The sequence below is a fragment of the Aotus nancymaae genome, unplaced genomic scaffold (assembly GCF_030222135.1).
Source record: "Aotus nancymaae isolate 86718 unplaced genomic scaffold, 86718_ANA_hifiasm-v0.15.2.pri h1tg000062l, whole genome shotgun sequence".
NCBI classification, from domain to species: Eukaryota; Metazoa; Chordata; class Mammalia; order Primates; family Aotidae; genus Aotus; species Aotus nancymaae.
The window spans coordinates 5,405,458-5,420,453 of NW_026988476.1; the positions used below are offsets into that span (position 1 = coordinate 5,405,458).

A 14,996-nucleotide genomic window follows, 5' to 3' on the forward strand; every position below is an offset into this window, starting at 1 on the left:
AGACAAGCGAATCCAATAATTCTAAAAACATTATCTCACCACAAAATTGCCTGAAACAGAGAAAAAAACCATAGAATGGCAAAGTTCAACAATTCCACCATGACTAAAGCTATAATAAAATTGACGCCTTGAAGATACTGTTCTTTACCAATTAAACCTGGTGTTCCACCAAATAGGGACAGCTAGTATGTTATGCCTTCAATGAAGCTGCTTTTATTTCTGAGGTTAATTACAGCAACCAAGTATTAAAGATTGTATACAATAGGCTTTCACAGATAATTATGGCACTTGTAGGAATCATAACTCCAAGCTGTTTAATAAAAGCTCCTTGAAACTGATAGTACAGTTGTGGGTTTGAAACTAAGCTTTCAGGCAACTCAACCTGTAATATATTGGTAAAATAAAATTATCAGTAAATTAAAATTATTTCAAATCACCATACATTAAAACTCTTAGTTCAGCTCTTAAAATTTCTAGTCTACTACTATCTTTAAGATACATGAGGATTTAAAAAAGTTTTGTTTTTTATAATAACCTAAGTTTATAGTTAAAAAAAAAATCATAGCTTCTAGTAAGCTCCACAAGAGACTCAACAACAATGTAACACATCTTGGTCAAAAGACAAGAAATTCAGCCAGGCGTGGTGGCTCACGCCTGTAATCCCAGCACTTTGGGAGGCCGAGGTGGGTGGATCACAAGATCAGGAGATCGAGACCATCCTGGCTAACACTCTAAAACCCCATCTCTACTAAAAGTACAAAAAATTAGCTGGGCATGGTGGTATGCACCTGTAGTCCCAGCTACTTGGGGGTGCTGAGGCAGGAGAATAGCTTGAACCCGGGAGGCGTGGGTTGCAGTGAGCAGAGATCGAGCTGCACTCCAGCCTGGGCGACAGAGTGAACTGTCTCAAAGAAAGATAAGAAATTCTACTATTCAAACTTAGAGTGATTTCACATGGAAGGAGTACTTAAAAAGGCACAGACCAAAAACCTACTTGATTCCCTGATAAGGACAGTAAAAATGAATCACCTTTTCTCATGACATAATTAAAGAACTGCATGATGGAAATTCTTCCATATGAATCTGTATGAAGGAGTTTAGCGAAGACTTTTGCTGTGAAAAACTGCCTAAGAAAAGAAAATAAAGAGTTAAATTATCTGCCAACAGAAAAATGACTTCTACATAAATTAGCAAACAATGGCATAAATTCATACAATTAAACATGAGAGTAAGAACAACAGAGACTGCTTATAATTAAAAAACTTAATATTGGCCAGGTGTGTGGCTCACACCTATAATCCCAGCACGTTAGGAAGCCAAGGCAGGCGAACTGTTTACCACCAGCCTGGGCAACATGGTGAAACCCCATCTCTACTAAAAAATTACAAAAAAATAATTAGCCAGATGGCGGCATCTGCCTGCAGTCCCAGCTACTCGGGAGGCTGAGGCAAGAGAATTGCTTGAACCCAGGAGGCGGAGGTTGCAGTGAGCCGAGATTGCACCACTGCACTCCCGCCTGGGCAACAGAGCAAGACTCTGTCTCAACAAAACAAAACAAACAAACAAAAAAAACAACTTAAAATATTAAGTCATACTTTTTTTAGAAAAAAGAAATGGGGATTTTCTCTGTTGCCCAGACTGATCTTGAATTCCCAGCCTCAAGCGATCCACCTGCCTTGGCCTCCCAAAGCACTGGAGTTACAAATGTGAGGCACCATGCCCAGCCTAAGTCATAAATCATTGCATTCTTTTTTTTTTTTGAGATGGAGTCTCGCTGTCACCTAGGCTGGAGTGCAGTGGAGCGATCTTGGCTCACTGAAACTTCTGCCTCCTAAGTTCAAGCAATTCTCTGCCTCACAACCTCTGCCTCCCAGGTTCAAGCAATTCTCTGCCTCAGCCTCCCAAGTAGCTGGGATTACAGGCACCCAGCACTATGTCTGGCTAATTTTTGTATTTTTAGTAGAGATGAGGTTTCACCATCTTGGCCAGGCTGGTCTTGAACTCCTGACCTCATGATCCACCCACCTCAGCCTCCCAAAGTGCTGGGATTATAAGCGTGAGCCACCGTGCCCGGTGTTTTTTTAATTAAATTTATTTTTATTTTTATTTTTTATTTTGCAGAGATGGGCATGTGAACCACCGTGCCTGGCCTTGCATTCTTTTATGTTTGGTTTCTTCTGTCTTAAGAATGAAGGCTGAAAGTGTCATAAACTACATTATTTCTTTTAATAACTTCATACCAATGTGATTTTTTTCACTGTAAATTTCATTAATCACTTAAATTGACTGAAATGTCATACCACTGACTTCAGATATTTGAGGCTTTATTTATTTTTTTTAAAGACAGGGTCTTGCTCTGTCACCCAGGCTAGAGTGCAGTGGCTCAATCACAGCTCGTCCTCCTGGGCTCAAGCAATTCTACCACCTCAGCCTCCCGAGTAGTTATAGGCATATGTTCCCACAATGATAATGTTTTGATTTTTAGTAGAGACAAGATCTCCCTAAGTTACCCAGACTGGTCTCAAACACTCAAGCTCAAGCAATCCTCCCACCTCAGCCTCTGACAGTGCTGGAATTACAGGTATGAGTCATGGTGTCCGGCCAACATTTGAGGCATTTAAAATGCTTAACATAGGTTGCCGCATTCCCTGCTGCTATGAGCTTCCTCAAAAATTTCCCGCTGCCTGAGCTGGCTGCAGCAGCAGCCAGACACCGAGGCTGTGCTGAACGGGAAGGGCCTTGGCACTGGTACCCTTTACATCGCTGAGAGCCTCCTGTCTTGGTTAGATGGCTCCGGATTAGATTCTCACTGGAATACCCAACCATTAGCTTACATGCATTGTCCAGGGACAGAAGTGACTGTCTAGGAGAGCACTTGTATGTTATGGTGAATGCCAAATTTGAAGAAGAATCAAAATAATCTGTTGCTGATGAAGAAGAGGAAGACAGTGATGATGATGTTAAACCTATTACTAAATTTAGATTTGTGCCTAGATAAATTTAGATAAATCAGCATTGGAGGCAATGTTCACTGCAATGTGCGAATGCCAGGCCTTGCATCCAGATCCTGAGGATGAGGATTCAGATGACTACGATGGAGAATAATATGATGTGGAAGCACATGAACAAGGACAGGGGGACATCCCTACATTTTACACCTATGAAGAAGGATTATCCCATCTAATAGCAGAAGGCCAAGCCACATTGGAGAGATTAGAAAGAATGCTTTCTCAGTCTGTGAGCAGCCAGTATAATATGGCTGGGGTCAGGACAGAAGATTCAATAAGAGATTATGAAGATGGTATGGAGGTGGATACCACACCAACAGTTGCTGGACAGTTTGAGGATGCAGATACTGATCACTGAAAATGATATATGCAGGTTTTAAGATTCTGCTCCTAACTGTAGGAGAGAACTTGTGCCTCCTCCACTCTGGAGCGAAGTTGATGAAAGTCTTTTTCCTTTTCCAAAACCCAACCTGAACCAGTCCTTTCTTGAGACAGACTATACTGAGACAAGTTGTCACCACCAGAAGATAGATAATATGACCTTTATTAACTTGATGAATTAACTTAACCAAGAGGATATTTATAGTTTATTATTTACCCCCAAATTTTCTATGTCTGGGTACCCTCTGAGTAGGCCTATAATTCCTGCCTTCACTGTATCCATCTTCTGTAAGCTAGCAGATCCATCTGTGTGGTGAAAATGGACAAGAGCGTGGTATAGGTAGACTGGGTGGGAAAGAAAGAGCTCCTTTCGCCATGATTTAGCAGTCTGTTCTGTTATAACCTCTTAGGTTCTATCCTTTAATTTCCAACCTTTTAGGTTAGTTTCTGTAACAGAACAAGTGAGTCTGGGATGAAGTCCTCAAAGTACTTCAAATGGTAATTGTTTTGTTTTTATAATAGCTTAACAAATAAACCTAGGTTTTCTATTAAAAAAAAATGGTTAACATAACATACTCCTTTGTAAATTATATTATTCTTACTTGCACTTTGCTCCAGACTTTTCACCAACCTTCAAAAAATTTTCATAATTGATCATCGCTTCCTCTCCAATCATAGGTGGCGTCTGGTGTTTGTCCAGCAAAAACCATAAGTTCTTAAGAGAATTGTGGGAATGAAGATGTTACAAGTTAACAAAATTTCAAAATGTAGTTAAATGCATGCTTTCCACTAAAATGATAGTTAGCAAAGTCAGTATTAAAATGAATCTCATGCCCTATTATCCTTTTCATTACTAATAAAAATAACATTTATTGAGTGCCTACCAAGCTTCTGATATACACTGCCTCTTTAAACCACTTAACTCTATGATATGGTTAGCTATCCCTACTTTACAGATTATAATTGAAGCATACAGATGTTAAGTCCATTGCCTAAAGTCACATAACAGGGCTGGGATTTGAACCTCTGTAGTCTGACCCTACAGCAGTGGTTTTCAACCTTGGCTGCACATTAGAATCACCTAGGGCCTTTAACAAAAACAACAAACAACACTACGTTTGGGAGACATGACCCATGCAAACTCGGCAGCTGCTTCTGGTGGGAACTGCTGCTTCAGAGCCTGTGCAGTACCACTCTGCAGTACCGACTCCATTAGGCACCAAGAAATCCTACATGATTTAAGTAGTACAAATAAGAAATGGTTAACATCTAAAGCAACTTTTTGCTCTGTTCTTACCTGTAATTCTTCATTATCTAACAGTTCTCTGCTTTTTCTTTGTAGAAAGACAGCTCTTGATTCCTCTCTTAATTTCTGCAGTAAGACTTCATCTTCAGCAGGCAGCTAAAAATACAACATAAATTTCTACATGTGAATTTTAGACTACTGGATCCTGTGAAGTGTATGTGGCTAATAAAATAACTGCCACTGCCTCAAATTATTTTTTGTATCTCATCTTAATTGTGCTTAACATTTGTTTAACAAAAAGTGATCCACAGAGAATCAGTGATCAGCAAGGCTGGATCTCTGCCCTGAAAAAAACTATTCTAAATGCTAGTCTAGTCCAAGTTTCATTTTATTTTCTTAAAGCACTGTGTTTCTACTGTCACCCTAGAATGATATAGAATTAAATGAGAGGATTAACTGAAGACTGACAGTTTCAAAACCACCTTTGCAAAAATTGTAACAGTGAGAAAATGATGACAGTGAAAGAGATCTGATCTAACCAACTCTATCTTGTTCTTATTTTTTATTTATTATCATTATGTTTTTAAGATGGAGTCCTGCTCTGTTCCCAGGCTGAAGTGCAGTGGCACAATCTCAGCTCACTGCAACTCCACCTCCCAGGTTCAAGCAATTCTCCTGCCTCAGCCTCCTAAGTAGCTGGGACTACAGGCATGTACCACCACACCCAGCTAATTTTTGTATTTTTAGTAGAGACGGGGTTTTCACCATGTTGGCCAGGATGGTTTCCATCTCTCTTTTTTTTTTTGAGACGGGGTTTCACTGTATTAGCCAGGATGGTCTCGATCTCCTGACCTCGTGATCCTCCTGCCTTGGCCTCCCAAAGTGCTGGGATTACAGGCGTGAGCCACCATGCCCAGCCTCTATCTTATTTTTAATCTCCAATCTGCCCTTGGTCATTCCTGGGCATGGGCCAAGATATTAATAAATCTGGGAGAAATTTAGTTTATGATTTAAATGATAATAGCCTGTCCCAAAACTAAACTGTTTTTGTAAAACTTATGAAAGGTCACCAGGTCAGGAGGATGAGAGGGACTGGAATTCTGCTAAGATGTAGGCCAGTTAAATGATTACCAGTTATTATTCTGGAGGTCGCAAAAATTTGCCACATCCTCAATTACTCCTGTAAATAACATCATTATTGTAGTACATGAGACTGGCCTTTTGAGATGTCTTTTCAGGCTTTTGCATTTCTGACTACCCGATAGCCCCACTCAGACCAGCCATTCCTCTGTGGTCCCCACAGAGAAGCAGATTCAGCACGTAAGGACCAGGACTGTTTTTCTCTATTCCTGTGATTGCATCCCCAACCAATCAGCAGCACCCATTCCCTAGCTCCCTGCCTACCAAACTATCCTTGAAAAACCCTAGCCTCCAACTTTTCAGGAAGGCTGATTTGAGTAATAATAAAACTCCTGTCTCCCATTTAGTTGGCTCTATGTGTATTAAAACTCTTTCTCTATTACAATTCCCATCTTGATAAATTGGCTATATCTGGGTAGCAGGCAAGAAGAACCCATTGGGTGGATACAGTTTTAGAAAAGCATGCCTGTTGAGATTGGATCACCTTCCTTCTTGGAGATGGCCAAGGCAAAGCCTATTATGTTGGCCTCCCAGGCAAGAGGGTTTGCCAATTGGGTTGATCTCCATGAGTAGAGCTTTAGAATGACTCATTCCAATCTGACTTAGAACAATTTGCTTTCTTTCATTTCTTCTTCTTCTTTTCTTAATTAATAATAGAGGTGGGGTCTTGCTGTGTTGCCCAGGTCTTGAACTCCTGGGCTCAAGCAACCCTCCCACCTTGGCCTCCCAAAGTGCTAGGATTATAGGCATGAGCAATTTACTTTATAGTAAATTTACTTTAAGCAATTTACTTTAAAGATTTTTTCTTTTCTACATCTTTGCCCCATTAAATGTACCTCAGTAGCCCTTAAATCAAAATTGGGGGTTATGATTTTCATCTTTCATTTCCAAGAACTAAGATGCATCCCTCCCATCAGAAGGAACAGAGAAAGGAATGTAAACAAAAAATAAAATTCTAAGGCTCCCCAACCATCTGAATGGACTTCCTCCTCAGTCAGGGCCCTTAAAATTTAACCAGAAAGACTGTTTCAGGCCATGATGGGAAGTGGGGAGGGGGGAGGGTTGAACATGCCTCATTATACCTCTCCAGCATTAACATCAACACAGACTTGAAGTCTAGTAAGAAACATTTTGAAACTATTCTCTCTGAAGCCTGCTAGTTAAAGGCTTCATCTGTATGATAAAACCTTGGTGGCTACAACCTCTTATCTTAACCCACACATTCCCTTCTGTTTGATTCCAGGTCTTTAGACAAACTCCACCATCAACCAGAAAATGTTTAAATTTACCTGTAGCCTAGAAGTACCGCTTCAAATTGTCCCATCTTTCTGGACCAAACCAATGTACGTCTCAAATGTATTTGATTGATGTCTCATGCCTCCCTAAAATGTATGAAACCAAGCTGCACCCAAACCACCTTTGACACATGTTCTCAGGATCTCTTGAAGGATGTGCCACGAGCCGTGGTCACTCATATATGGCTAAGAATAAGTCTCTTCAAATATTTTACAGAGTTCGACTCTCTGTCAACAGAAGAAACATTAGGAGGTGCGAGTGGGGCTGGAGTTGGGACTAAGATTGTGTTCTAGTGGCTAGTTAGTCAGCTAATCAGCCAAGGAGAAAAGTGGTGACTCAAGATAATAGATACTTTCTCTGAAGCAGTGGGATCATGGAGAGGGACAAGAAAAAAATGAAAGGACTTTTTACAAATCCATAGCTGCAGAAAGAAAACCATCTGAGATATAGAGGTGGCCAAAGAGAGAAGAGATACGAAGACAGGAAAAAGGAGATTCCCTCAAGAACCAGCAGGAGAAGGCAAAGGTTTGGTCCTGGAAGTACAAGAAAGTTAACTTGGGCTCAGGAATGGGGTCACACCATTCCTATCCAAGAGCTGTTAGGAATGAGACAAAGTAGGGCTTGGGTCAGCTCACTCCCACTACAGCAGTCTTTCATGCATTCCCACTGACCACAAAACCCACACCACTACCTCACTGACACCATAAAGTCTGAACCATGCCTCTTACTCAAAAAAATTCCTATAACTAGCCTTAGGAGATAACCAAAGTTGCAGAGTGAGTGTCCCATCTAGGGAAGGAACGCCAAATAAATGACTTACAGACTTATTGCCTCTAGCCAGACCAGGTGCCCCCCTCCCACCTCAGGATAGCCATAGCAGCCAGATAATGGTCAATTCCCTTCTCTCTCCCCTAGGTTGTCAAAAATATTCAGTTATCTAGCTGCCTCTGTTTAAGAAAAGTGTAAAATGCAAAAAACAGTAAAGGTATATATAATGTGATCCATTAAAAAAAATGCATACCTATAGAAATATGTAGAAGGATTCATATAAAATGTTCTGTTTACATTGTTGGGTGATGTTGTTATGAGAAGAGATCAATTTGTTTAGCCATATTTTCTTCCATTTATATAATAAACATAGGCTAGGATTATGGGCACATGATTCTTAAAAGGCTGAGAAGTATATAGTATTATAGGAAAGTTTCCAATAAAAAATGTTCACTTGAAAAAAATTTGCACTTGAAGAAATATTTCAGTATCTGGATAACTCATTTATATGAATACATTGATCTATAAGAACACCAGCTAAATAAATGTTTACTACCTCTGCAAATAACAGAGTTAGAAGGTAATAGGTTCAAGGGACATCCAGCTAAGATTCCAGCTAACTTTTATATAGCGGTTACATTTTCCATAATACTAAATAGGTATTTTTTGGTAGACTTCACTTTCAGGTAGCTTTTTTTTTTTTTTTTTTTTAAAGACGGGGTGGGCTGGGCATGGTGGCTTATGCTTGTAATCCCAGCACTTTGGGAGGCCAAGGCAGGTGGATCACCTGAGGTCAGGAATTCGAGACCAGCCTGGCCAACATGGTGAAACCCCGTCTCTACTAAAAATACAAAAATTAGCTGGGCATGGTGGCACGTGCCTAAAATCCCAGTTACTTGGGAGGCTGAGGTGAGAGAATCACTTGAATTAGAGAGGCAGAGGTTGCAGCGAGCTAAGATTGTGCCACTGCACTCTAGCCTGGGCAACAGAGTGAGACTCGTCCCCTCCAAAAAAAAAAAAAAGCCAAGATGGCCAGTTAGATCCAGCTCAGGATTGCAGCTCCAAGTGAAAGTGCAGAGGGTGAGTGGACGCCGCATTTCCAGACGGATTTTTATTGCCCACAGACCAGGAGATTCGCAGGCGGAGGAGCCCCACAGGTCGCCAGCGTGGCTGTTTTGGCCGGCGCGGCTGTTTTGCCTGCGCCCTGGCGCAGCCACTCCCGGTGCAGAGCAAACGGGACTGTGTTCCCACTTAGCCAGCAAGGGGAGCTGAAACAGGGAGCCAGGCCAGGAGATTCCCGGGCAAAAAAAGCACCACGAATCTCAGAGCTGCGGTTTCAGTGGCGCAGTGGGTCGCCTCACGGGAAATCACACAGATCCCAGTGCCTATTCAACAGGCGACCAGGTCACCTGGTAGAGAGCTGACTGTTCAACGAAAAAATAAAAGGCTCTGAGGCAGGGAGCCAGGAGATCAGGCCCGGCTAGTCCCACCCCCACAAAAATAAAAACAAAAACAAAAAAACAGCAATTGGAAACACTCTGGGTTGAGAGTTTCACAGCAAGCACAGCTGAACCCGGGATGGTTCAACTCTGTGGTGGAGGGGCGTCCGCCATTACTGAGGCAGCCTGCCGTTGCTGCGGCAACCCGCCATTACAGAGAAAGTCCGTGATTACAGAGGCGGGCCAACATTGCAGAAGCAGCTCTAACTACACCCATATAAACAGGACTGCAGGGAAGTTCACACGGCAGCTGGGTGGAGCCCATAGCAGCTCAGCGAAGCCTCTGCAGGCTGAGAGTGACTAGGCTGCCTCCTTGTGGTCAGGGCAGCCCTGAAGAAAAAAAAAGGCAGCAGTACAGTGAAAACTCATAAAGCCCTAACTCCCTGGGACAGAACACCTGGGGAAAAAAAAAGGGAGTTTATGAGTTCTGCTGCTGCAGACTTAAATTTACCAGCCCAGCAGCTCTGAATGAACAACGGGGCTCACAGCTCAGCACCTGAGCTAATATAAAGGACTGTTTCCTCAAGCAGCTCCAGACTCCCATATATCCAAAGAGTCACCTCATAAAGGAGAGCTCAGACTGACATTTGGCAGGTATCCTTCCGACACAAAGCAGAAGAAGAAACTGGTAGCAACCTTTATTGTTCGGCAGCTGCTGCAAGTGATCCCCAGGCAAGCAGGGCCTGGAGTGGACCTCAGCAGTCCTATAGCAGAGAGGCCAGACAGTTAAAAGGAAAACTAAGAAACAGAAATAACTTCATCAACAACAAACAGAACTTCCACTCAGAGACCCAATCAGAAAGTCAACAACTACAAAGCCAACAGGTGGATAAATCCACAAAGATGGGAAGAAACCAGCGCAAAAAGGATGGAAACACCTGAAACCAGAACACCTCTCCTCCTACAAGAGATCACAACTCCTCACCAGCAAGGGAACAAGACTGGATGGAGAATGAGTGTGATGAAATGACAGAATCAGCCTTCAGAAAGTCGGTAATAAGAAACTTCCGTGAGCTAAAAGAACATGTTCTAACCCAATGCAAAGAAACTAAGAACCTTGAAAAAAGATTTGACGAAATGCTAACAAGAATGGACAACTTAGAGAGGAATGTAAGTGAATTGATGGAGCTGAAAAACACAACACGAGAACTTCACGAAGCATACGCAAGTTTCAACAGCCGAATTGACCAAGCAGAAGAAAGAATATCAGAGGTCGAAGATCAACTCAATGAAATAAAACGAGAAGGCAAGATTAGAGAAAACAGGGTAAAAAGGAATGAACAAAGTCAACAAGAAATATGGGACTCTGTGAAAAGACCTAATCTACGTTTGATAGGTGTACCTGAATGTGACAAAGAGGATGAATCCAAGCTGGAAAATACTCTTCAGGATATTATCCAGGAAAATTTCCCCAACTTAGCAAGGCAGGCCAATATTCAAGTCCAGGAAATACAGAGAACACCACAAAGATATTTCTCTAGAAGAGCAACCCCAAGGCACATAATCGTCAGATTCACCAGGGTTGAAATGAAGGAGAAAATGCTAAGGGCAGCCAGAGAGAAAGGTCGGTTACCCACAAAGGGAAGCCCATCAGACTCACAGCAGATCTCTCAGCAGAAACCCTACAAGCCAGAAGAGAGTGGGGGCCGATATTCAACATCCTTAAAGAAAGTACTTTCAACCCAGAATTTCATATCCAGCCAAACTAAGCTTCATAAGTGAAGGAAAAATAAAATCCTTTGTGAATAAGCAAGTACTCAGAGATTTCATCACCACCAGACTGGCTTTACAAGAGCTCCTGAAAGAGGCACTACACATAGAAAAGAACAACCAGTACCAGCCACTCCAAAAACACACGAAATGGTAAAGAGCATCAACACAATGAAGAATCTGCATCAACTAACGGGCAAAACAGCCAGCTAGCATCAAAATGGCAGGATCAAATTCACACATAACAATATTAACCCTAAATGTAAATGGACTAAATGCCCCAATCAAAAGACACAGACTGGCAAATTGGATAAAAAGCCAAAACCCATCAGTGTGCTGTATCTAGGAAACCCATCTCACATGCAGGGATACACAAAGGCTCAAAATAAAGGGATGGAGGAAGATTTACCAAGCAAATGGAGAGCAAAAAAAAGCACGAGTTGCAATTCTCATCTCTGATAAAATAGACTTTAAAGCAACAAAGATCAAACGAGACAAAGAAGGACATTACATAATGGTAAAAGGATCAATGCAACAAGAAGTGCTAATGATACTAAATATATATGCACCTAATACAGGAGCACCCAGATACATAAGGCAAGTTCTTAATGACTTACAAAGAGACCTAGACTCCCACACAATAATAGTGGGAGACTTCAACACACCATTATCAATATTAGACAGATCAATGAGACAGAAAATTAACAAGGATATCCAGGACTTGAACTCAGACCCGGACCAAGCAAACCTAATAGACATTTACAGAACTCTCCACCCCAAATCTACAGAATATACATTCTTCTCAGCACCACATCACACCTACTCTAAAATTGACCACATAATTGGAAGTAAATCACTCCTCAGCAAATGCAAAAGAACGGAAACCATAACAAACAGTCTCTCAGACCACAGTGCAATCAAGTTAGAACTCAGAATTCAGAAACCAACCCAGAACCGCACAGCTTCATTGAAACTGAACAACTTTTTCTTGAATGTTGACTGGATAAACAATGAAATGAAGGCAGAAATAAAGACGTTCTTCAAAACCAACGAGAGCGAAGACACCACATACCAGAATCTCTGGGACACATTTAAAGCAGTCCCTAGAGGAAAATATATAGCAATAAGTGCCCACATGAGAAGAAAGGAGAGATCTAAAATTGACACCCTATTGTCAAAATTGAAAGAGCTAGAGGAGCAAGATCAAAAAAACTCAAAACCTAGCAGAAGACAAGAAATAACTAAGATCAAAGCAGAATTGAAGGAGATAGAGACACGAAAAACCCTTCAAAAAATCAATAAATCCAGGAGCTGGTTTTATGAAAAGATCAACAAAATAGACAGACCACTAGCCAGATTAATAAAAAAGAAAAGAGAAAATAACCAAATAAATGCAATAAAAAATGATAAAGGGGATATCACCACAGATTCCGCAGAAATTCAAACCATCATCAGAGATTATTACAAACAACTCTATGCACATAAACTAGAAAACCTGGAAGAAATGGATAAATTCCTGGACACTTGCCTCCTCCCAAGCCTAAACCAGGAAGAAGTCAAAACCCTGAATAGACCAATAACAAGGTCTGAAGTCGAGGCAGCAATTAAGAGCTTACCACCCAAAAAAAGCCCAGGTCCAGATGGGTTCACAGCCGAATTCTACCAGACATACAAAGAGGAACTGGTACCATTCCTTCTGAAACTATTCCAAATAATCCAAACAGAGGGAATCCTTCCCAAATTATTTTATGAGACCAACATCATCCTGATACCAAAACCCAGCAGAGACTCAACAAGAAAAGAAAACTACAGGCCAATATCCATGATGAAGATAGATGCAGAAATCTTCAATAAAATACTGGCAAGCCGATTACAACAGCACATCGAAAAGCTTATCCACCATGATCAAGTAGGATTCATCCCGGGGATGCAAGGCTGGTTCAACATACGCAAGTCTATAAACGTAATTCACCACATAAATAGAACCAAAGACAAAAACCACATGATTATCTCAATTGATGCAGAGAAGGCCTTCGACAAAATTCAACAGCCCTTTATGCTAAAAACCCTCAATAAACTAGGTATCGACGGAACGTATCTCAAAATAATAAAAGCTATTTACGACAAACCAACAGCCAATATCATACTGAATGGGCAAAAACTGGAGGCATTCCCTTTGAAATCTGGCACTAGACAAGGATGCCCTCTCTCACCACTCCTATTCAATATAGTACTGGAAGTTCTAGCCAGAGCAATCAGGCAAGAAAAAGAAAACAAAAAGGGTATTCAATTAGGAAAGGAGGAAGTCAAATTGTCTCTATTTGCAGACAACATGATTGTATATCTAGAAGACCCCATCATCTCAGCCCAAAATCTCCTGAAACTGATAAGCAACTTCAGCAAAGTCTCAGGATACAAAATCAGTGTGCAAAAATCACAAGCATTCCTATACACCAATAACAGACTTAAAGAGAGCCAAATCAAGAACGAACTGCCATTCACAATTGCTACAAAGAGAATAAAATACCTAGGAATACAACTAACAAGGAACATAAAGGACCTCTTCAAGGAGAACTACAAACCACTGCTCAACGAAATAAGAGAGGACACAAACAGATGGAGAAACATTCCATGTTCACGGTTAGGAAGAATCAATATCGTGAAAATGGCTATACTGCCCAAAGTAATTTACAGATTCAATGCTATCCCCATCAAGCTACCAAAGACCTTCTTCACAGAACTGGAAAAAACCACCTTAAACTTCATATGGAACCAAAAGAGAGCCCGCATAGCCAAGTCAATTCTAAGCAAAAAGAACAAAGCGGGAGGCATCACACTACCGGACATCAAACTCTACTACAAGGCTACAGTAATCAAAACAGCATGGTACTGGTACCAAAACAGAGATATAGACCAATGGAACAGAACAGAGGCCTCAGAGGCAACACAATCTATCTACAACCATCTGATCTTTGACAAACCTGACAAAAACAAGCAATGAGGAAAGGATTCCCTGTTTAATAAGTGGTGTTGGGAAAGCTAGCTAGCCATATGCAGAAAGCAGAAACTGGACCCCTTCCTGACACCTTACACTAAAATTAACTCCAGATGGATTAAAGACTTAAACATAAGACCTAACACCATAAAAACCCTAGAAGAAAACCTAGGCAAAACCATTCAGGACATAGGTGTAGGCAAGGACTTCATGACCAAAACACCAAAAGTATTGGCAACAAAAGCCAAAATAGACAAATCAGACCTAATCAAACTCCACAGCTTCTGCACGGTGAAAGAAACAGTCAATAGAGTGAATTGGCAACCAACTGAATGGGAAAAAATTTTTGCAGCTTACCCATCTGACAAAGGGCTGGTATCCAGAATTTACAACGAACTAAAACAGATTTACAAGAAAAAAACAAACAAGCCCATTCAAAAATGGCTGAAGGATATGAACAGATACTTTACAAAAGAAGACATACATGAGGCCAACAAGCATATGAAAAAATGCTCATCATCACTGGTCATTAGAGAAATGCAAATCAAAACTACATTGAGATACCATCTCACACCAGGTTAGAATGGCGATCATTAAAAAATCTGGAGACAACAGATGCTGGAGAGGATGTGGAGAAATAGGAACACTTTTACACTGTTGGTGGGAGTGTAAGTTAGTTCAACCATTGTGGAAGACAGTGTGGCGATTCCTCAAGGACCTAGAAATAGAAATTCCATTTGACCCAGCAATCCCATTACTGGGTATATATCCAAAGGATTATAAATCATTCTACTATAAGGACACATGCACACGAATGTTCACTGCAGCACAGTTTACATTAGCAAAGACCTGGAATCAACCCAAATGCCCATCCATGATAGACTGGACGGGAAAAATGTGGCACATATACACCATGGAATATTATGCAGCCATCAAAAACGATGAGTTCGCAT

The 14,996-nt window shown here is 41.1% G+C and overlaps 1 protein-coding gene and 1 pseudogene across 3 annotated transcripts in view; one reads left to right on the forward strand and one right to left on the reverse strand.

Annotated features, from left to right (window-relative positions):
- The window catches only part of PPP2R3C (protein phosphatase 2 regulatory subunit B''gamma), a 39,857-nt gene that overhangs the window by 17,482 nt on the left and 7,379 nt on the right, over positions 1-14,996 (reverse strand). For all 3 annotated transcript variants that reach the window (XM_012468914.3, XM_012468929.3, XM_012468921.3), the window contains exons 3-5: positions 4,687-4,791; positions 3,992-4,104; positions 1,030-1,127 (exon numbers count right to left, since the gene is read on the reverse strand). In XM_012468914.3, the coding sequence (XP_012324337.2) occupies positions 1,030-1,127; positions 3,992-4,104; positions 4,687-4,791 (316 nt within the window). The remainder of the gene's footprint in view (positions 1-1,029; positions 1,128-3,991; positions 4,105-4,686; positions 4,792-14,996) is intronic.
- LOC105728528 (methylosome subunit pICln-like) lies at positions 1,977-5,337 on the forward strand (annotated as a pseudogene).